The 21,543-nt window shown below is 50.6% G+C and overlaps 1 protein-coding gene across 2 annotated transcripts; it reads left to right on the forward strand.

Annotated features, from left to right (window-relative positions):
- The first annotated feature begins 7,147 nt into the window (after positions 1–7,147).
- NOX1 (NADPH oxidase 1) lies at positions 7,148–20,825 on the forward strand. Of its 2 annotated transcripts, XM_053274037.1 has the most exons (13): positions 7,148–7,232; positions 8,248–8,343; positions 9,561–9,671; positions 11,006–11,090; positions 11,631–11,773; positions 12,228–12,409; positions 13,049–13,178; positions 13,468–13,560; positions 14,452–14,687; positions 15,865–16,027; positions 17,042–17,188; positions 18,272–18,396; positions 18,532–20,825. In XM_053274037.1, exons 1-13 carry the CDS (start codon positions 7,188–7,190, stop codon positions 18,656–18,658), a joined length of 1,683 nt encoding a protein of 560 aa, XP_053130012.1. In that variant the 5' UTR covers positions 7,148–7,187; the 3' UTR covers positions 18,659–20,825. The 2 variants fall into 2 exon arrangements, with proteins under 2 accessions (XP_053130012.1, XP_053130013.1); XM_053274038.1 differs by lacking the exon at positions 9,561–9,671.
- Positions 20,826–21,543: the final 718 nt, after the last annotated feature.

Genomic DNA, 21,543 nt, shown 5'->3' on the forward strand with positions numbered 1-21,543 from the left:
TCCCTGCTGTTCTCCCCAGTTCCCTTTTTGCAATGGGGCGGTTGGGGGGGGGCGACGACGACGTTTGTTTACTTCCTTTCTTGCTGATTATGGCATTGGCCTTCTGGCACCTTGGTTCCCACATCTATTCTCAAGCCCCCTGGCAATCTTTGAATTCTCTTTCCCACACCTCAAGTCATGCTCCAGAGGTTTCTCCACTGCAGTCCCTGAGAACTGCAGCATGGAAGAAGAAGCATCCCTGCAGGAACGGAGCTGGTCACCTTCCCTGTCCTAAACTTGAACCACAGTTTTAGAGGTGCCACTAGGTGCTCAAAGGAGCTGAGACCCGGGCCCACCCCTTGATGATTAAACCTGGCCATGCCCCCACCTGAGAATCATTGCGTATGCTTTTAACGACTCTAGTATTAGAATACAGCACCTATGGAGGTGGACGTGGCAGATGGCCAGGTGAGGCCAGCAGGTCTCCCCCCTGCTCTGTGCAGGTGCCCCCCCCAGCTGCGCTTCCCTTCTGGAAGAGGTCAAGGAGGAGGGAGGGGGCTGGTGAGCTTCAGGGCTCCGATCCATTCGCTGGAGGTCTGTGCCTCAGGGGCCACGCCCTGATGACATCCCTCCAACACCCAGCACATAGCAAGCCAGTTCAGCAAAATACAAAGAGGCATCCCCACCTCCCGGGTAAAGTCCCACAGACTTGGACCATCTCCAATCTGGCTTTCACCAACAGCAGTTCAGGAAGGCCCAATGAGAGCTGAGGGCAAGCTGGACTCCAAAACCTCTAGGGAAGCCGTGACCTCGGTTTGCATTTTGCGATGGTGTAATTCTTGATTATTGGCCTGTGCCAGCTTCCCAGACCAACAGGGTTCTAGGCTCAAAGAACCCAATCACAACTGATGTACTCTGGTTCCAGATATTTTCTAACAGTGACCCAATTCAAGCTTGTCATTTTGGGTTAGCAAGGGGTTCTTAAAAACCCTGAGACAGATTGGGCGCTATGTGTTAAGATGTAGAATCACAGAACGTCGAAATTGGAAGCGTTTTCAGAGGACTCAGTGCACAAAACTGCTACAGCATCCTTGGCCAGGGGCTCTGTTTGGAAACTTCTAGGGAAGAAATGGAGAAAAGAATCCAACACTATGCCCCCCCCCCTTTGCTCACTGCATGGGCTTCTCTTGGACCTCATCTAGCTAATGCCAGAGGCACTCTTATCCCTAGACTTCAGGGCCAAAGTCCAGGGCCTCCACAGCCCCTGGCGGTCTCCAAATCCTCTTTAGTCTGTCCCGGGCGGTGTGGTCGCCTGGTGGAGCATGATGATGCTTAATTTGCAGCAGAGAGGGCCCTCCAAAGGCCTTTAGGTCCAGGCTCCCAAATTCCCTGGTACACCTCTGCCCAAAGCAAGCCTCATAGCCCCAGACCAACCAGCCCGCTGATCTGTGTGGGATCTGTGAGGCAGTGGGGATAACAAGATATATGGAGAGGGTTCGGCATAGATCTGGGTGGAGACCCAAGTGCTTTCCTCCAAGTCAGAAGAGAGAGATACTCGGCGGAAGTGTGACGCGGGTCACTCGCCCATTTCACACAGGACTGGAAAAGCAGAAGTGATGCCACAAGCCGTTCACGATGGAAATCTGCTTGAAACTCCTCCCTTTACTCGTGCTTGACAGCATGGCTGTGCAGGGGAGACCTTTGCTGTATCCGAGCAAATGCTGATCCACAGATGTGGCAGAATCACAAGATGCCGCTTTTCCTTGGAATGTACCATACAAGCCATGGGGGTGAGGGTGGGGAATCACATGTTGGAAGGCTCCCCCTCATTCAGAAGCAAAAATGAAACCCAAACCTTGCATGCACGTAGACAATGAACCTTGTTCTGGCCTGAGCCATCATTCAAGGGAGGTAGCAAAACTGACTGGCTGGCCATACCCTAACCTGGAGTCTGGTGCCTTATGTGTATTGCTTTATGAACCAAATTTATAGAACACCCAAGCTGGAAGCAAAGCAAAAAATACAAATACAAATGTGTGTGTAGGGGGGCGTTACTGGTCATGAGAGAAGAGCCCCCTGCAACCTGCAGTGTATGTATGCTTGTCTTGAGTGTCGCAGCAGAGAGGCAGGCAGAGTTTGATGAGCTTCACGGATGTCTCATGTTGATCTGAGGTCTACTGGGACAAAGAAAACCAATGACCGCCCCCCCCCCCATTTCCGGCAAACACAAAATCCAGCAGTTTTTGGCTTCCGTCCTCAGCACTAACTGAGGCACATGGTCTCCCTGGAAGAAGGCAGAAGCCAAGAGACACACAGTGGGGTCTTTAGCAAAGATGGTACACTCAAGTCAACAGAAGCCAAATTACACAGTATTACTGAGTGGTTGGAGGGCATTCAAACTCTCCCCTCTCAAGTCAAATCCCATTTCCAAATTCTGTTTGGGTCTCTAAAAAAGGCTTAGCTAATTCTGTATTGTAAGAGCATAAACTGCCTGCTTTAAAAAAATGCTGGAAACTGAATTAACTGCTGCAAGCTTGTTTCTTGGAATGTTTTCATGCATGGAGGTCGTCATTTGGAAAGGAATCAGTCAGAGGCAACTATCTCCTCAAAATGATGGGTTTGTAGCAGGCTGCACAACATTGGCCCGCCAACTTCCCTTGGACTACAACTCCCATCATTCCTGGCCATGGTGGCCAAGAGCCAGGGATGATGGGAGTTGTAGTCCAACATCTGCTGGAGGGCCAAAATAGTGCAGCCCAGATCTGTAGTGTGTCTTCTGCAATAAGGCCAGCAAAGTCTGTGATCGGAATTTGTTGCACAGGTGTGGCTGTGAACGGATATTGCTACCCTTTTTAATTAGTCATCTGGTTCATTATAGGAGGTGGTTTCTGCCGGCATTTCATTCCTAGCTGAGGAAATGCCTGCTAATAGGCAGGGAGTCACCACTGGGGGGCAGACCAGCCTTGGAGCCAAGTGAGGCAGGGCAAAGTGGTCAGGAAACAGAGCTCAGCGAGGAAGACCCGTCGCCTCTTTCAAGTGCACCAACATTCCAGTTTTGCCACTCGTCCTGTGCTGGATGCGACCTCTTGGCGCGAAAATGGCCATTTTCATTATGAATGTGGAATATTGGAGCTCAAGGGCTGGCTGACATCTTTTGCAGGGGCAAACATGACATCTCAGGAGCTGCCAGCTGCTAAGGACCACTGCATGTTGCCTGTCAAGTGCTGTTTGGTGCTCAGTATTGTTCCTTGTCAAGTATAAAAGACAATCAAATACTACATACCATTGCATGGCAGCATTATGAAACTATTGTCAAGTAGAAAAGACCACGACACGCCAAGTTTCAAATACTGTCAAATACCAAACCCTGAAATAAAATGTCACAGGATGTCCACAGAGATAGTGAATGTTTGGCAAATATCCAGGCCAGGCAGCCTGAGCCTATCCAGGTGTATTTGGAAGCGAGTCCCATTGGTTTCTGTGGGGCTTACCTCCACCTAGACATGCACAGATGTGTGCAGCCGTACACCAACCTTTCCTGACAAGCATACTCCTCCTAGTGCAAACCTTCAGCTCCGGTACCCCATAGAGATTTTCAGTGTGTGTGTGTGTGTGTGTGTGTGTGTGTGTGCACGCATGTGTGGGCATGCACACATTTAATGTTACAGTGATGAGACAGGCTACTCCAGTCCCTGGCTTCCAACAGGCTTTTATAGGCACTGGCTCACATCCACACTAAGTTACTCATAAGCAGCCTGATTGGAATTAATGGGGCAAGACGTTTCCTTGTCCTGCTAATCTCAGTGGGTAGCACCCACTCCGTGCTAGTTTTTTGGGGGTGGTGGGAAGGGATCCGTAGGGCCACATGGGAGGAAAGCCATCCAGTGCAACAGGGGTTTTCAAAGTTGGGTCCCCAGATGTTGCTGGACTGCAACTCCCATTATCCCTATCCTTTGGCTATGGTGCTGTGGATGATGGGGGTTGTAGTCCAACAATAGCTAGGGACCCAAGTTTGAGAGTCCCCTGGTTGACATTTTTCTGGCTGACATGATCATTACTCAGGGATCACTGATTTCTTTGCATCCTTGAACTAATTTGGGAATTAAATTGGATCCAGGCTGATCGGAATAGACACTGAATCATGTCCCTCTTGTGATGGTTTGAGCTAGAAAACCAGCTACTTAGATGCCTTCTTACTGGCAAGCACCTTACTTTCCAGTAAGTCTGCTGCAGTCCGCTAAAAATAACAAAAACAAGGAAGCGAGATCATTTTTCCTCATAACTCTGGGGCAGCGAGGGTTTTGCGGGAACCCTGTAAACCTTTTTGTGGAGGCTTTTTATGAGCATGAGCTCTTATCACAAGGGCGGGGGCGTGGAGGCGGCAGCAGGAGGAGAATCTCATTGCAGGAGGTTATTGGAGCAGCTTTCAGCAGAACTGAAAGAAGAGTGGCCAAAGGTCAAGCTAAAATGGCATGGAGTGTCAGCCCCAAACGATGCCATAATCGACATGACGATAAGAACATAAGAACAGCCCTGCTGGATCAGGTCCAAGGAAGCCCATCTAGTCCAGCATCCTGTTTCGCACAATGGCCCACCAGATGCCTTTGGGGAGCCCACAGGCAGGAGTTGAAAGGGGCAGGCCCTCTCTCCTGCTGCTCCTCCCCTGCAACTGGTACTCAGAGGCATCCTGCCTTGGAGGCTGGAGGTGGCCCACAGCCCTCCAACTAGTAGCCATTGATAGACCTCTCCTCCATGCAGTTAAGATCTCCATGACGATCTTGAGTACAGAGAGCATCTGGGCATATTGTTGTGCGGGTCTCCTCAGTGATGACTTTGAGCATAAGCACAGTCCAGAAACAAAGAGGACCACTGGCAAACCAGTGGTCTCCACAGAGCTGTAGTGAGTTGACCTCTGCATACCTGAGGAAGGGTGCCAAATGCTGGAGCGGAAATACGACACTCTAGGTTCTTCCTAAGTAGAGGCCGACTCCCTTTCCGTCAGATTCAAAGCACTTTATTACATAATGAGAATCATGGCCAGGCCTTTGCCTAACACACACAGTTAGTTAATGGTGGTGACGTATGATAGACTCATTCTTATCTTTGTGTTAATCTCTAGTTATACATAGGCTCTTGTAAACTGAGCATCCTCCCCACCCCTAGAAGGAGCAACCATGGTTCTTCTAGACAAGATAGATTCTGGTCCCAACTACACATGTAGGCTCTTCAGAGTACAGTAATCCCATTGTTCATGGATCCCCCAAGCCCTCCTTATCACACATTCCAAAAATCATCAGTTCATCCTAAACAGTAACTTTGGCTCACTTTCTCATCAGGGATTTGAGGCCTAGTAGCTCAGATTTCTGCTACAATCAATGCCACCCCTTAAGAACAGAAGAACAGCCCTGTTGGATCAGGCCCAAGGAGGCCTCTCTAGCCCAGCATCCTGTTCCCCACAGTGGCCCACCAGGTGCCTCTGAGAAGCCCACAGGCACGAGGTGAAGGCACGCCCTCTCTCCTGCTGTTGCTTCCCTGCAAGCGGCATGTGGAGGTATCCTGATGCTCTTATTCTGGAGTGTTTGGTTTTCACCAAATAAAACATTTGTGATCGTGTCTGAACAGTTTTCAGTTCATCTGAGAGCATTATTCCAGAAGCCTTGTGGGTCCTCCACATACCCAGAATTATCCAGGATGGATCATCCAGATTAAAAATTTGACCTTTTCGGTCACAATCACACAGTTTTGTTCGGCAAAGATCAAGCCCTGCCTTCCGAAGTGAGAGCCTCATCCTGTCTGTCATGCGTGGTGGTGATGTGTCAGGTACAGCAGGCATCATGGTTTGCAGCATCAGGACCTGGACGGCTTGCCATCACTGATGGGACCATGAATTCAGCCGCATGTCAGAAAATTCTGGAGGACAATGTCAGGCCATCTGTCTGTGAGCTGAAGCTGAGCCAGAAGTGGGTCATGCCGCAGAACAATGACCCTAAACTTTCAAGTTAAGCCTACCAGAGAATGGCTGAAGAAGAGGAGATTTCACATTTTGGAGTGACCAAGTCAAAGTCTTGACCTAAACCCTATGGAAATGTTGTGGCAAGACTTCAAGTGAGCAAGGAAGCCCTCCAATGTCACAGAGCTGGAACAGTTATGTGTGGAAGGATGGGCCAAGATTCCTCAAGCCAATGGGAGAGACAGAGCAGCCGTTTCAGGACGCGTTCAGATGCAGTTTTTGGTGCTCAAGGGGAGGTGGCACCAGTTCCTAAATTCAGGGTTCACGTACTTTTCCACACAACAAGGAGGTTGGTTGCTACCTCTTTCTATTGAGTGAATATTCAGAATATTTCCTTTTGCCTGAGTTACTTATTCACTGAGTAACTAATTCACTTACTTTTCTATCTTATCAGGGTTTAGCTGAGGATCTATCCATGTTTTGAATAAGAATTGTGCAAACATACAGACAACCTTGGGGGTTCACAAGCTTTTTGTCAGCACTGTAAATCTAAAATAAGGGTATTTTCTGTGCTCTTTTTGATATTGTTTGGTTAGTTTTATGTGATGCATTATTTTGTGTGTGTTCTCAATGAAAAAATGACCAATACATACAGTAGTTTTAAATAAACACTTCACTAAGATGCAACAACTCTGAAAAGTCTTCAATTCCTTTGTGAGTATATTTTTGTATGCCATCTTTAGAGTCTTGTGGGGCCATCAAGTGGGATGTAATGTTTTACACTAAATATTTATATTTATTTTCTTTTTAAAAGGATAACCTGTCAGTTTTCACACTGGGAGCTCATGATGGCTTACAATAATAACATTAAAATAGCAATTAAAAAGAAAAGAAAAGTGAACTGACCTCAGTCTCCCAGATGTGATTTTATGCATGAAACCTTTGGTGCATTCTCTGATATGCCAATCAAATACTGATATGACCTGAACTGAGTGGAAAGAATTTTTGTAAGCCCAGAAGAGAAAAAATACATCTATTTCCTTTTGGTAAGTTCAGCTGGGAAAAACCCAGCCAGGCTCCTGGGCTGGGCAAGGCTGAGGATTTGGTATTTCCTCCCTGCAGGAAGTGACAGGGAGAGAATTGCTCACAAGACACCTGGGCAGAAGCACACCTGGAGGCAGGTTCTTTCAAAAAGGTTAATTGCCTCCAGCAAATGCAAGAGAAGATGGCCTCAGTCAAGACTCTGTAGGACTTCAGGATGGGGAACTGGGCTGTGAACCACTGGTTTCCCGCCTTGGTGATTGTGAGTAATTCTGGGCTTTGCCCAGTTCGGAATGGATGGCGTGTTGGGTGGGTAAAGGCAAAAGGTTGCATGCCAAATCTTCGTGCTTGGTCACATGCTTTGTGTGCAGGGAGTTCTGGGTTCAGTCCCTGGCATTTCCAGTTAAAGGGGAACAGGTGCCCAGAAAGATCGCTGCTGAAGATGAGCCGCTGTCAAGATGAGAAGGCGGCTTCTCAGGGCTCTGACGCTTGGGCACCCCGTAGTTATTCCTTCATGAAGAAGACATGTCCTCCTTGTTTATCTATGTCCTGCCAAATTGTGGGGCAATTTGTAATCCAAACTGTGGGGCAATTCAAGATTGAGTGTATGGTAGCCACTGGAATGTATGCCCAGCTGCATCTTTTGCCACACAGGTGTGTGTTTGTTCTGTCCTTCCTCCAAGGAACAAGGGTGGCCTACCTTTCTCTTCTCCCCCTTCCCGTGTTACCCTCACAGCAATCCTGTGAGTAGGTCCCTGCCCACAGCAAGCTAGCTGTGTGCTTGGCTGCAGAGAACCTTCGGTTTTCTTCAAAGCTCAATGATATCAGTCATGATGGAGAACATTCTCTGAAAGACTGGTGGCTTGCTGCTGTGAATCCTGCCCTGCAATGGAAAGCCAGAGGTGACGAGTATGTTCTGCCAGCCATGGTGATCCTGACGCTTGAGCAGTGGCTTGCCTGCTGGAGTCACTCTCGACACTCGATCAGGACTGTGTTTCGTCTCTCCAGCTGTGGCTGGCTCGTTTGACGCCCGTCACCCCTGCCTATTGGTCACGATTGTCCTCCCGGAGTCGGGGATGATGGGCATTATAATCCAACAACAGGTGGGGGCCCAAAGTGGTGCAGCCGTGGTTGGCTGTGTTAAATAAATGAAGGAGAGTTTCCTTTCCGAATAAGACAAACGGAGCCTGCTTTTAAAAGATGTAATTCCTCCTATTTGAGAGGTGATCCTGGAAAACTGCAAGAACTGACCTCCCTCTTTTCTCTCTGTCCTCTAGGCTGTTTGGCTGGGATTGAATGTCTTAATCTTTGTGATTTATTTCCTGACATTTGACAGAGGGGAAAAATATTTCTACACCAGGCAGATCCTTGGGGTAAGTATCCCATTAGTATCTGTAGAAGCCTTTGCCCTTTTGCCACAGGAACCTGTCTTACAGGATAGAGTAATGATAATGATAAGGCAAAACTCCTTTGGGATTTTAGAATACGAACAGATAGGCATTTAGCGCACAATATGCCAGATCTGACAGTCATCGAGAAGAATTGGGTTCTGATAACTGATGTTGCAATCCCAGGGGATAGAGGGGTTGCCAAAAAACAATTGGAGAAAATAACCAAATCCAAGGACCTTCAGATTGAAATTGAGCAGCTCTAGAAAGAGAAAACAGTAGTGGTGCCAATAGTTGTGGGTGCCCTTGGTGCAGTACCAAAAGAACCTGAACACCATCTTGACACCTTGGGCATTGGTACAATTCCAACACGTCAGCGACAGGAGGCCACACTACTCAGGGCAGCATGAATTCTACGACGCTGTCTTTGATTTTTCTTTGGTCCTCCTAGACCCTTGGAAAGGGCCCGATAATTAAAGTACCAAATCCAGTCAATAACGTCTGGTAGACTGTGTGTAAATAGATGATCATCATAAAGAAATAAACTGTTGTTTCTTAAGCTCCTAAAGAAACCTCAATAAGCTGCAGTGTAGACATAAAATTAAGCCTGACGAGACGCTGACTGCACGTTTGCACTAAAAACAGACAGGTGCATAAGGAGACGGGAGGATGGGGTGGGCGTAGGGAGGTGCAGTGCCGAAAGGGAGGTGCAGGGGCTTAGCCAGGGGAGAGGCACAGACGTGTCCCCTTAGCTAAGCAAGGCCCACCCTGGTTGCATATGAATGGGAGACTAGAAGTGTGAGCTCTGACAGATATTCCCCTTAGGGGGATGGAGCCGCTCTGGGAATAGCATCTAGGTCCCAAGTCCCTTCCCTGGCAGCATCTCCAAGATAGAGCTGGGAGAGACTCCTGCCTGCAACCTTGGAGAAGCTGCTGCTAGTCTGTGTAGACAATCCTGAGCCAGATGGACCAAGGGTCTGACTCAGTCTATGGCAGCTTCCTGTGTTCCTATGGTGAGGGGTGGGCAGGCTAGGGAGGGACCTCTAATAGCAAATCCCCCACATCTTTGCAAGCCACAATTCTTCTTCTTTTTTCCTTGGGGGGTGCGGGGGGGTGCATGGCAGTTCAACTGGCGTAGAGCGGATCTGTAGGAGTCCCTTGTCTGGCAAACATGACCCCCTGCATCCTCTGTGTGTCTGCAGTCGGCCTTGGCCTGGGCCCGTGCTTCCGCCAAATGCCTCAACTTCAACAGCCTGCTGATCCTGCTTCCCGTTTGTCGGAACCTTCTCTCCTTCCTGAGGGGCACCTGCTCCGTGAGTATGGAGCCAGGCCCGGCTGCCCCCTGAGCCCCCAGGGCAGAGTTCCTCGGTGGGGAAGGGGCTCTTGTCTCCGGGTCCTGGCTGGAAGTTGCAGGGGCTGCATTCCAAGGAGGGAGTCCTAGAACTGGAGGAAGGTGCGGGCGTATCGCTGCTGCCTGTGGTGGTTGCTGAGTAGGAGAAAGAGGAGAGGGTTCTGTTTCTGCTCAGAACCACCCCTTCTCTTATGATCCCCCCCAGTATCTCAGGCCACATCCTGGCACTGAAAACAGGTTCTAGAACCTGCGTTAAACTGAGTCCCAGACAGGAGAATTTCGGCAAACACAATTTCTCCCATCATATAAGAACACAGAAGCTGCTGTATGCTGAGTCAGTCCCTAGGTGCATCTGGCTTCTTATTGTCTGCACTGACTGGCAGCAGCTCTCCAAGGCTCCAGCCTTACCTGGAGGTGCTGCTGCTGCCGCCAGGGAGGGAACCTGGGAGACCTTCTGCCTGCAGATGTTCTGCTCTGGGCTACAGCCCCACACCCTCAGAGGGATATCGTGCAGCAGACAGCAGTGCTCACGTGGAGTCACCCATTCCGATGCTGACCAAGGCAAACCTTCCTTAGCAAAGGGAACAATGCATGTTTACTACCGTAAGACCAGCATACTGATATTTTCCCTTTTCCATACCATTCTTTATCTGGTAATGGACTAGACTGAACAGTTTCTTTACAGACTTCAACAGGGGATATGCTTAAAGCGGGGTGGGGGTGGGGGGGTAACCGCTGCGTGGGTTATGTACCTCCTCCTGCCCACCAGTTCCCCCCCCCGCCACCCCCCTCACTTTTGCCTAGCATGGATTTGGGAATCCTGTGTTTTCCTACGAAAGCAGGGATGCTCAGACTTGGGCCCCGAGACGTGTTTGGACCACAACTCCCATCATCCCCCTTTGGCCATTGTGGCCAGGGATGATGAGAGTTGTAATCCAACAACATCTGAGGTCCCACATTTGAGTAAAGTAAAGTTGCGCTGTTGAGTCGGTGTATTGACTCCTGGCGCCCACAGAGCCCCGTGGTTGTCTTTGGTAGAATACAGGAGGGGTTGACCATGGCCTCCTCCCGTGCAGTATGAGAGGATGCCTTTCTGCACCTCCCTATATCGCTGCTGCCCAATATAGTACCAGCGGGGATTCGAACCAGCAACCTCTTGCTCGCTAGGCAAGTTACTTCCCTGCTGCGCCATTAGGTGGCTTCACACATTTGAGTACAGCTGCCTTAAGGTGCCGTTCTGCCCTGTTGGATTGCGTCCGCCTCCTCTGTGTCTGACTGCTTTCTGCTGCTGTCCAGTGCTGCAGACGCACCATGAGGAAGCAACTGGATCACAACTTGACCTTTCACAAGCTGGTTGCCTACATGATTGTCCTGCACACAGGTAAGTCCTGGCACCATCTGTGGGCTTCCTTTCTCTGGGTAGAACTCCCTGAGACGCCCCACAAAGACCTAAAGAGGGATGAAATACAGCGCCTGCCATCACTAGAACTCACGTCTATTTGGTGGGTGGGGTGTTCCTTTGACTTGCCTGGTCAAAAATCTAAATTTATATTCGAATTCGAATTAATTCCCCGTGAAGGACACTGTTGGGCTCAGGGGCTATGTTGCTAAGGAATGTGAAAGGGTCATACTTAAGAAAACGAAGAGACCGCGTTCTCAGCATTGGGTCCCCAGGTGTTGTTGGACTACAACTCCCATCATCCCCAGCCACAGCAGTCTTTGGGCCCCTCCAGGACCCCCGCCTCAGCTCCACAGGCAGAGGCACCCAGCGGAGCGCGTGTCTCCAAAGAGGAGAGCAGGAGGAACTTGCAGGAGCAGAGAGGAACCATTTGTCCTCCTTGGCTCTGGAGAGGAGGAGGAGGAGAAAGACGACAGGTTGCTGCTGGCCTGTGGCTGAGGTCTGCCTTCTTCTCTCTTCCAGCCATTCACATCATTGCTCACCTGTTCAACTTTGAGAGGTACAATGATGCCCAACAAGCTCCCAACGGAAGTTTGCTTCTCCTCCTCTCGCAAACTAACCAGCACAAGGGGATGTGGCTGAACCCCATCCACTCCAACTCCACGGTGAGTTCTTGTCTAGCTCAAGATTTTCTACCCGGCCTGGCAGGGGCCCTCCAGGGTTCCAGGCAGGAGGAGTCTCTCCCAGCCCTGCCTGGAGATGCTGCTGCCACCTGGGGCCTTCTGCCTGCCAAGCAGGGCTCCCATCCCCTAAGGGGAAGATCTTACAGAGGAAAAGTCTCTCTCTCGCTTTCCACATCACTCATACTTCTAGAAACCTCTATCGTGTCTCCCCTTAGTTGCCTTTTCCCTAAACTAAAAAGCTCCAGATGCTGCAGCCTTGCCTTGTAAGGAAGGTCCTCTTAAGAGTCCCTCTTCTCTCAAGTCAGGTTTGGGGGGCACATGCTGGTGAGCCTGCTGCAGGTTCTGTTTTGCCTGGAAGCCCCCAATATCCAGGCCTTTCCCTAGCACAGTCCTGTGTGACATCGCCTCGCTCTCCTGGTGTCTTACCCACCCACAGACCCCTCTGTACGTGACGTTCACCACCATTCCGGGCCTGACAGGCGTGATCATCACTCTGGCGCTTATCCTGATGGTCACCTCTTCAGTTCAGATCATCCGCAGGAGCTATTTTGAAGTCTTCTGGTACACTCACCACCTCTTTGTCATCTACTTTGTGGGCCTCGTCATCCACGGCATTGCGTAAGACAACGTCACTTAATTAAATGGCTCTGTCTGTGTGTGTAGTGATCAGACTCACCTCCCCCTAAAGAGTTAACAGGGAGTGAACCCTTGTCTTGACTGACAGGCTGGTGAATTCCAGAGCAGCCAATCAGTATACTAGGTGGGTGGGTCCTAGAGAGGGATTGTGGAGAATTCTGGGAACAAGAAGGATGGTCTCTGTTGGAGAGAAGTGTGTGCGGAAAGGCTTAGTGAGAACAACGGAGTTTTGCTCCCTCATAGTCAAGCCAGCATGGAGGTTTCTCTCATGGAATAACTCTGTAGAGCTGCAGTGGCTGTTGGCTGGGGATTGTGGGAGTTGTAGTCCACAACAGCTGGGATTCCCTGTGCGAGGGAGCATTGGACCTGGCCCCCTTTTTCTTTAGAGTTGCCCGCTTTCTAGGCCCCTCCCAGGTCCCTGCCTTGGTGGAGGTCCTAGTTCCGCCTGGAACAGGAGACAGTGGAGAAGGGGGAGAGGTGAAGAGACAGAGGTTTGGTGACGCCCGCATTCCTTGTCCTATATTTGAACACATCCCCTTCTTCTCTGCTGCTGAAATCTCCACTGCCTCCCTTGAGCAGGGCTGTGAGGACCAGCCTGAATGGTTTCCTGCTTTTTTGCAGAGGTCTGGTGCGCGGGCAGACGCACGAAAGCTTAGAGGAGAATGATCCCAAGCGCTGCGTCCATCACCCTGAAGAATGGGGTCACCATCACCGTTGCCAAGTGCCTGAGTTTGAGGGTATCCCTGCTGAGGTGAGAAAATGATCCCTCAAAGCAGTCATGGATTGTGTGTGTGTGTGTAGGGGGTTGGTTTGAAGAACACAGCCTATATCTTTCTGTCCCTTCCCCCCCCCCAAAAAAATCATTTTAGTTCTAGTTTTCTTCCTGAGGGATATATGGGATGGGAGAAATGGTCTGCAATATGAGGGAAGCATTGGGATTGCGGAGAACAATCTCTACAATTTCACAGAATCAAGACATCCTCCATTCTTCTGTCCAGTAAAATGATCATCCAATTCAACATTTGGTCTTTGTTTTCCAGTCCTGGAAGTGGGTCTTGGCCCCTGCAATACTCTACGCCTTGGAGCGACTCTTGAGGTTTGGGCGTTCCTGTCAGAGGGTGGTGGTTACAAAGGTATGCTACCTCCAATTCTTCTCCCTGGTTTTTCATGTTGCATGTATTTTCAGAAGGATGTCTGCCTGAATCTATTTAGTTGTACCCCCCAAGTCAGGATAGGTTCCACCTATAACTTCACACCTCAGAAGATGGGGTGTCAGGGTTTAACATCATTAGAAAAAGAAAATTGGGTAGTATAAAGTCAAGTCCAATCATTTGCTTGAAAACAATGGATGGCTTTTGCGACTCTTCTAAAGTAAAATCAGTTATTTTTTAGAAACAGATATACAGTTAAAATAATGCGAAAGAAGATCCATTATAAATAAGTTCACAAATTATCAAATCTAGAATGCTACAACAATAAGATAGTTCTAGACCATGTACTTGAGGTCAATCCATCCATCAATCAATTCCTTTATTACAATCACAGACCAGCACCAGAGGTTTGAGTGGGTTCATTTGTTGATGGCAAATCCTGTACGTGTTCAAAGAAGCTCTTCTTTCTAGTCACCAAGGAAAACAGTCCCAAATCAGGCAGAGACTTGGGATCCAGGGTCTGACAACAGATCCCCAAACTGGCTTCTGACAGCAGTTGTTTAGCATGCAGGCTGGGTCTTCCATGAGAACACAAGAGCCCTCCAGGATCAGGCCCAAGGCCTATCGAGTCCAGCACTGTTTCCCACAGTGGCCCACAAGATGCCTCTGGGAAGCTCACAACCAAGAGGTGAAGGCAGGCCCCCTCTCCTGCTGTTGCTCCCCTGCAACTGGCCAGGGGCGTAGCAAGGTTGGAGTGGGCCCAAAGCCAAGATTTTAAAATGCCTCCCCTCACTGAATTTTTAATCAAAGCCTCTTAAAATGGTCAGGGGTGTGTGTGTGTGTGCTGTTTCACAAGCAGCCTTTCGCCTGCAGGCGGTCATGCACCCTTCAAAAGTCCTTGAACTCCAGATGCACATGAAGGGCTTCCGCATGGAGGTGGGGCAGTATGTTTTCCTCAACTGCCCCTCCATCTCCCATCTGGAGTGGCACCCATTCACCCTCACGTCTGCGCCCGAGGAGGACTTCTTCTCCGCCCACATCCGGGAGGCAGGCGACTGGACGGGGGCTCTGATCGAGGCCTTTGAGCGGCAGAAACCAAAGACTCCCAGGTGAGCAGGGGCAGTGGAGTGCTGGGGCGGAGCAGCTGGCGGCCGGGGACCTGGTGCGTGCAAAGCCGATGCTCTGCTGTTGAGCTACAGCCCAAGGTGGGGTCTGACCCATCCAGGCATGACCACACCAAGACCTGCTTAGCTTCCGTCGGTGTCTTGGTGTGCCCTTGGACCACGCTCTGGGCGAACCAATACATGGTGATACAGGCGGAGGTGGAATGACAGAGGCACAGTTGTGAGCGTGGGCAATACAGACGCCAAGGCAGAGTCGGGACAGGGCCCAGAAATAAAGCCACTCGACAAGCCCAGAACATTCCCAGCCGTTTTCTTCCAGAAGCCTCCCTCTCCGTGAGAGGCGAGCTCCTTTTGCCCGCCTGCCGGCTCTCTCTCCCCCTCCCCAGACGCTTCTCCTGCCTTTTGTTCAAAACAGCCTCCGAGCAGTTCGTATAACCTATTAAAACAACAAATCAAGCCAACACAAACATGATTTTAAAATGCTAGACCCCAATAAAAACACGGTTTAAAAAGCCATAAACCACCATCTCCTCGTCCGCCTCTGTGTGGCCTCCAGGGATGAAAGTCGACTTTTGGTTTCGAGAACCCTCATTGCATTATACAAGAATTCTTAACTCCGGGATGGATTAATGCAGTGTTCATGGAGGAAGCCACTAAACACATGCAGCTAAAACTCCCCAGGTTGGTTGAGGGCCCTAAAACATATGGAAAGTTGCTGAATGCATTCAGTTTGTGGAAGGAAGCTCTCCACCTCAGCTTTCCCCCTTTTTGGCCATCTTTAATGAGCTTTGAATGTTGCGTCAGGGCTGCACAACTTCAGCCATGTTGTTGGACTACAACTCCCATCATCCCCAGCCACAGTGGCCAATAGGCAGGGGTGATGGGTGCTGCAGTCCAGCATCTGCAGGAGGGCTGAAGTGGTGCAGTCCAATGTCGCTATGGGGGGCGGAAAGTGAGGGGCAGACCAGCTCGGCTCAGCATGGATTGAGGGCAGGTAATGCAGCCATCTTGCTGAAGCTAAGCAGGTGTGGGTCTGGCCATTCCCTGGATGGGGGACTGCCTGGGGTCTCCGTGTGTGTGTCTCCAAAAGTCCTTTGATGGAGGAAAGGTGGGTCATAAACGGAATGAGAAAACAAAATGGCGGCTCACCTCGTCTTTCCAGGATCAAAGTGGATGGCCCTTTTGGGACAGCCAGTGAGGATGTTTTCCAGTATGAAGTGGCCATGTTGGTGGGAGCTGGGATTGGAGTCACCCCCTTTGCCTCTGTGCTGAAATCCATCTGGTACAAGTTCCAACACGGTGACCAGAACCTCAAAACAAAAAAGGTAGGCTGGCCTGAAGATGGACTGGCTCATCTGCCCTGGACCTACTTGCTATCCTGTTCGTAAGAGAAGGCTGGTCTCCGAGTTCCACGTATTTGGGAGAGGAGAGCTGGTCTGGCGGTAGTGAGCACGAAGTGTCCCCTTTGCTAAGCAGGGTTCACCTTGGTTTGAATTTGGATGGGGGACTACATGTGAGCACTGCAAGAGATTCCTCTTTGGGGATGGGGCCATCGCTCAGTGGAAGAGCATCAGAAGGTCCCTGCTGCCCTCCCTAGCAGTATCTCCTGGTAGGGCTGAGAGACTCCTGCCTGCAGCCTTGGAGAAGCTGCTGCCAGTCAGTATAGACAATGCTGAGCTCCCTTGGTCGAAGGCAGCTTCCTCTGTTCAGTACTTTAACATCGATGATTCTCTCACTATTTCTTAGGTTCACTCTGCAGACATATAGGTTTGACAGACATTCCTTGCTCTTCACGAACCCCGAGAATTGTCCTTTGTCCCAGACATGGGGCCCAGATATGCTGCAGAATTCTTAGCACCCACATCAAGCTTCAGTTCCCAGGATTTGGGGAGGGAAGCTGTGATAGTTAGAACTAGTACTATTATTTGTTGCAGCGGAAGCAGACTCTCTCTCCAGACCTAACTACCTTTCTGTTTGTTTATTTTTATTTATGTACGTATTGAAACTTCTTATATAGTGCTTCCTCCAAAGACTCTAGGTGCCAAACAACAGAAATACCAACAACCACCCATTAGAAATGTTTTTATTAAAGGGCAACTACCTGGCGAAACAGGTGGGCCTCCAAAGCAGCCAGGGAGGGGGCCGAACGAATCGGGGCGGTGGAGGGGGGGAGTGTTCCAAAGAAGAAGACGACTCTTTCTCCTCCTCCTCCTCCTCGCTGGAAAAGAGCAAATGCCATGCCCCTGGTGAGACCCACATGAGGTCAATGCCCCAGCGGGAGGCTGATGTCTGAAGGGCTGCCTCCTCTCTCCGGCTTCAGCGGCGTTTCTCTTTCTCAGATCTATTTCTATTGGATCTGCCGGGAGACGGGGGCTTTTGGCTGGTTCAAGGATCTGCTGGCCTTGCTGGAGCAGGAGATGCAGGAGTCGGGCCGGGCGGGTTTCCTAAGCTACCGTCTCTTCCTCACGGGCTGGAGCAGCCAGATGGTGAGTCCTTCCAGGGTCCCTCCGAGTCCCACCTCTGCTCTCAGACTAGGCTATGTTCCTGTGAGATGCTCACCCTTCCAGGAACAAGGATCTGAACCCGGAGCCTGTCTTCTGCTTCCGGAGGGGCTGCAGCCCTGGTCGTCTGTCTGAGGCATCTTGCCTCTGTTATAGATGCACCGCTTTTCAGCACACAAGTTCTAGAAGTGGTTGGCAGGGAGAGAGGAGGTGGAGAAGGTGGTCCCTGCCTCCCAAAGGACTCCGTCTGAAAACGAGGCCCTCAGGGCTGCTCCTCTCCTGGCTGCCTGAACAGAGCATGGCTGCCCCGTGGAGGTGCTGCTGCTGCTGTCAGGAGGAAGTCCCCGTGGTCTGGTGGCGACAGCAACCCCCAGCCATCTTGGGCACAGGGACCATGCCGCCTCCTTCACGCACTCACTTGCTCACACTCGCAAGCCATAAGAAGAGCCCTGCTGGATCAGGCCCAAGGAAGCCCATCTAGTCCAGCATCCTGTTTTGCACAGTGGCCCACCAGATGCCGCTGGAAGCCACAGGCAGGAGTTGGAAGGGGCAGGCCCTCTCTCCTGCTGTCACTGGTACTCGGAGGCATCCTGCTTTTGAGGCTGGCCTTTAGCCCTCCAACTAGTAGCTGTTGACAGACCTCTCCTCCATAAAGTTAGTCAAACCCCTCTTAAAGCCATCCAGGTTGTAGGCTGTCGCCACATCTTGTGGCAGAGAATTCCACAAGTTGATTATGCATTGTGTGAGAAAGTACTTCCGCTTGCTGGTCCTAAATTTTGTGGCAAATCGGATTTGAAGACAACAGAAATGGAAGATAGAGGGAAGGAGGGGGTATCCCAGGCTGCCCCAACACCCACTTGCACCAAGAGCAGAGGAGGGGGGCCCAGCCAGCAGGCAGCCGCTGGCTGAGCCCTGGGGCAGGGTGTGGGGCACTGGGACCTGAGGACCTCCTCAGCAAAGGCGTCCAGCAGCCCTTTAATGGCTGAAGAACCCACTTTAGCAAATCATGTGACCTGTTTGCAGTTTCAAAGTTTGTTTTCCCGCTGCCTTTCTCTGCTGGGAATTTAGGTTGGCCATGCATCCCTCAACTTTGATCAATCCACCGACATGGTGACAGGCCTGAGGCAGAAGACCTCCTTTGGGAGACCCATGTGGAGCAATGAATTCTCAGTGGTGGCCGCTGCACACCCCAGGTGAGGATTTGTCCTTCTGCAGAACGGTGGCTTGGTTTTTTTTCATGCACAGCACAGACACCCTGTGCACAACCCCTTTCCCATTGCACACGGCTCGTTTTCCTGGCCCTCACTGTTCTTCCCTTGGATTTGCAGCTCTGTGGTGGGCGTGTTCCTGTGTGGCCCTGAGGCCTTAGCCAAGTCTCTGAAAACGTGCTGCCAGCAACACTCAAGCCTGGACCCCAGGAAGGTCCAGTTCTACTTCAATAAAGAGAACTTCTAACGTGCCAGAACCTGCTGCCACCTGCAATGTTTTGAGGCAAGGAACTGGCACAGTTGTTGGCCCTCCCTGGGAAGCCGAATCCAGATGGCTACTATCGCCGCAGGAATCCTAGGTTAAATGGGATTGTGGTTCCAGGATGAAACCTTGGGCAGCAGAGGCAGAGACTGACTCTGTAAAATACCATAACCCACACATCAGCATGTCCAAGCACAAATCTGCAGTGGAGTTACTACACATTAGGTAACCTTTCCTTTCACTGTTTTCAATACCGGAATTAAGCTCACAGCATACAGAAAGCGATTTCTGCCTGCCCTCCGCCAGCTTTCTTAACTTCAGAACCCGACTTGGCCAGGGGTGGGGGGTGGCTGTTTCTTGTTGCCATTGTTGAGCAAACAAAACCCCTTGCCCCTCGACTACAACTTGCACCACCTCATCCCGTCTTCTCAATATAGCTCTACTCCTCTGCAAGAGAGGATTTCTGTCTGCATTCACCTGGATCTGTTCCTACTTGAGTTGTGTCTGGGACTCCTGAAGTATCAGAAGAGATGTTGAGTTCAGCTTCCATAGTTTGCCAACCAAGCTGTGGAGAGGTGGTCGTATTTATCGCGATCCCCACTTTTTGGCCGTCTGTTTCGAAAAAAGACTGTTCAGGCATCTGCTCACGCTTTCCAGCTGGTGAATCAAAGGACTGTGGGGTCTGAGGGAGGCGGCCACTCGGACAATTGCGGCTACTCCCAGGATAGCGCAGGAGCCATGACTGGTCCCTGGGGGTCAGCCCCTCCATCTATGGCACAAAGGTTTTCAGTTGATAAGTGTGTCTTGGAACTCTGCTCATGTCTACTCATAACGTATCTTTCAGAAAGGAGAGTTTTGTCAGAATATTATATCGTCCCAGGTCAAGACTAAGAAAGCCCTGTCCTCCTCACAGGAAGTACCAGCACTTTTGCCTGTAAGAACAGCCCAGTTGGATCAGGCCCAGGGCCTCTCTAGTCCAGCATCCTGTTGGCCCACCAGATGCCTCTGGGGAGCCCACAGGAAAGAGCTGAGAGGGGAACGCAGGCCCTTTCTCCTGCTGTGGCTCCCCTGCAACTAGTATGGAGAGGCATCTTGCCTCTGAGGCTGGAGGTGGCCTATAGCCTAGCCACCCGACTAGTAGCCATGGATAGACCTCTCCACCATGAATCTGTCTAAGCCCCTTTTAAAGCCATCCAAGCTGGTGGCCATCACATCCCATGGCAAAGAATTCCATAGATTCATGATGTGCTGTGTGAAAAAGGACTTGCTCTTGTCGGCCCTACATTTCTTGGCCTTCAGCTTCATGGGGTGACCCCTGGTTCTAGTGTGATGAGGGAGGGAGGGAAACTTCTCTCTGTCTGCTCCGTGCATAATTTTATACACCTCCATCATCTCTCCCTGGTCGCCTCTTTTCCAAACTGAGAAGCCCCAGATGCTGTAGCCTTGATAAGGAATGTGCTCCAGGCCCTGATCATCTTGGTTGCTCTCTTCTGCACCTTCTCCAGTTCTACAATGTCTTCCTTAAGATAGGGTGACCAGAACTATATGCAGTAGCCCAACTGTGGCCACACCATAGATTTGTAGAAGAGCCTTAGAATAGCAGTTTTATTTCCAGCCCCCTTCCTAAGGATTCTAGCATGGAATTGGCCTTTTTCACAGCTGCCACATACTGAGACACTTTCAAAGAGCCGTCCACCACGACCCCAAGATCTCTCTCCTGGTCAGTCACTGACAGCTCAGACCTGTTCAGTGTATATGTGAAGTTGGGTTTTTTTTGCCCCAATATGCATAACTTTACACTTGCTTACACTGAACAGCATTTGCCAAAAAGGAAGTCGTCTTCCCCTTTATAGCTTCCCTGACTCTTGTTAGCCATGCTGGCATCCTCCTGAACTTGGTGCCAACTTTCCTCCTTGGTATCGTCTTCCTTTGGCTTTTATGCAAGAGATTGGTTTGGCCTCAGCTTTATTCAGGGGCTGTGTTTGGGTTCTTGAGGCAAGTTTTTATCTTTGGCTCTGTCAGAGTCACTGACTCTTCCTTTATTTGTATCCAGTGCCAGTACTATCAGGGTGGGCAAGAGTGCTTTGCATGGTGGTGCCACTTGCAAGCATGAGGACTAGAAATTTGTTCAAAAAAACAAAAATAAAGTTCAGATTGGTGGAAAGTTGACTTCTGGGCTTGTTTCAAGTTCTGTCTTTTATGGCAAGTGTAAGGGACTGAGGAATAATCCACAGGGCAGGCTTCTGCTATCAGCCTGACTCACAGAGAGAGCAAACAATATGCAAATGTTTCCCGGAAACAGAATGGGACTGGATAGGTTATCTAGAGACTAATCCTACTCCACCCACTGTTAAGAGGGAGTGCTGGTTGGGGAGTGGAGAGAAATAAAATGGGTGCCGTGATGGTCTTTCATTTGGTCAGCATTCTTGGAGACAGGAGAAGTCTGCCAAAGCCCAAGTCGGACCCGTTGGCTAGACCCGCGTTGACCAGTGGCCATTAGACCGGCATGCAATGTATTCTGAAAATGAATTGTGCAAGGGCCTGCTGCTGAGGAGGGAGGACTCGTCCGAATCCAGCCCAGGAAGCTGCCTGATGCCAAGTCAGACCCTCGGCCCACCGAGTTCAGCATCCCCTACCCTGGCTGGCAGGAGTCTCGCCCAGCCCTACCCAGAGATCCTGCCGCCGGGGAGGGAAGCCGGGCCCTCCGGGGAATACCTTACAGCACAAACCCGTCAGCCGTCCCACGGCAAAGCAGGGGGGCATTGCTGCTGGCAGCCACAAGACCAGCTCTCCTGAAGCGGAAGTGTGTCTGGAGAGACAGGGAAGAGCGGGAAGGGGCAGGGCGGGCTGCAGCCGAGTCAGGAGGCTTA

Source organism: Hemicordylus capensis, chromosome 11 (assembly GCF_027244095.1).
Source record: "Hemicordylus capensis ecotype Gifberg chromosome 11, rHemCap1.1.pri, whole genome shotgun sequence".
NCBI lineage: Eukaryota > Metazoa > Chordata > Lepidosauria > Squamata > Cordylidae > Hemicordylus > Hemicordylus capensis.

Bases quoted from the DNA above. Each gene is read 5' to 3' on its own strand.
- NOX1 (XM_053274037.1), top strand. From the start codon at position 7,188: ATGGGGAACTGGGCTGTGAACCACTGGTTTCCCGCCTTGGTGATT. The intron at 14,688-15,864 runs GTGAGCAGGGGC...TCGTCTTTCCAG, and splicing joins CAGAAACCAAAGACTCCCAG to GATCAAAGTGGATGGCCCTT. The intron at 18,397-18,531 runs GTGAGGATTTGT...TTGGATTTGCAG, and splicing joins GTGGCCGCTGCACACCCCAG to CTCTGTGGTGGGCGTGTTCC.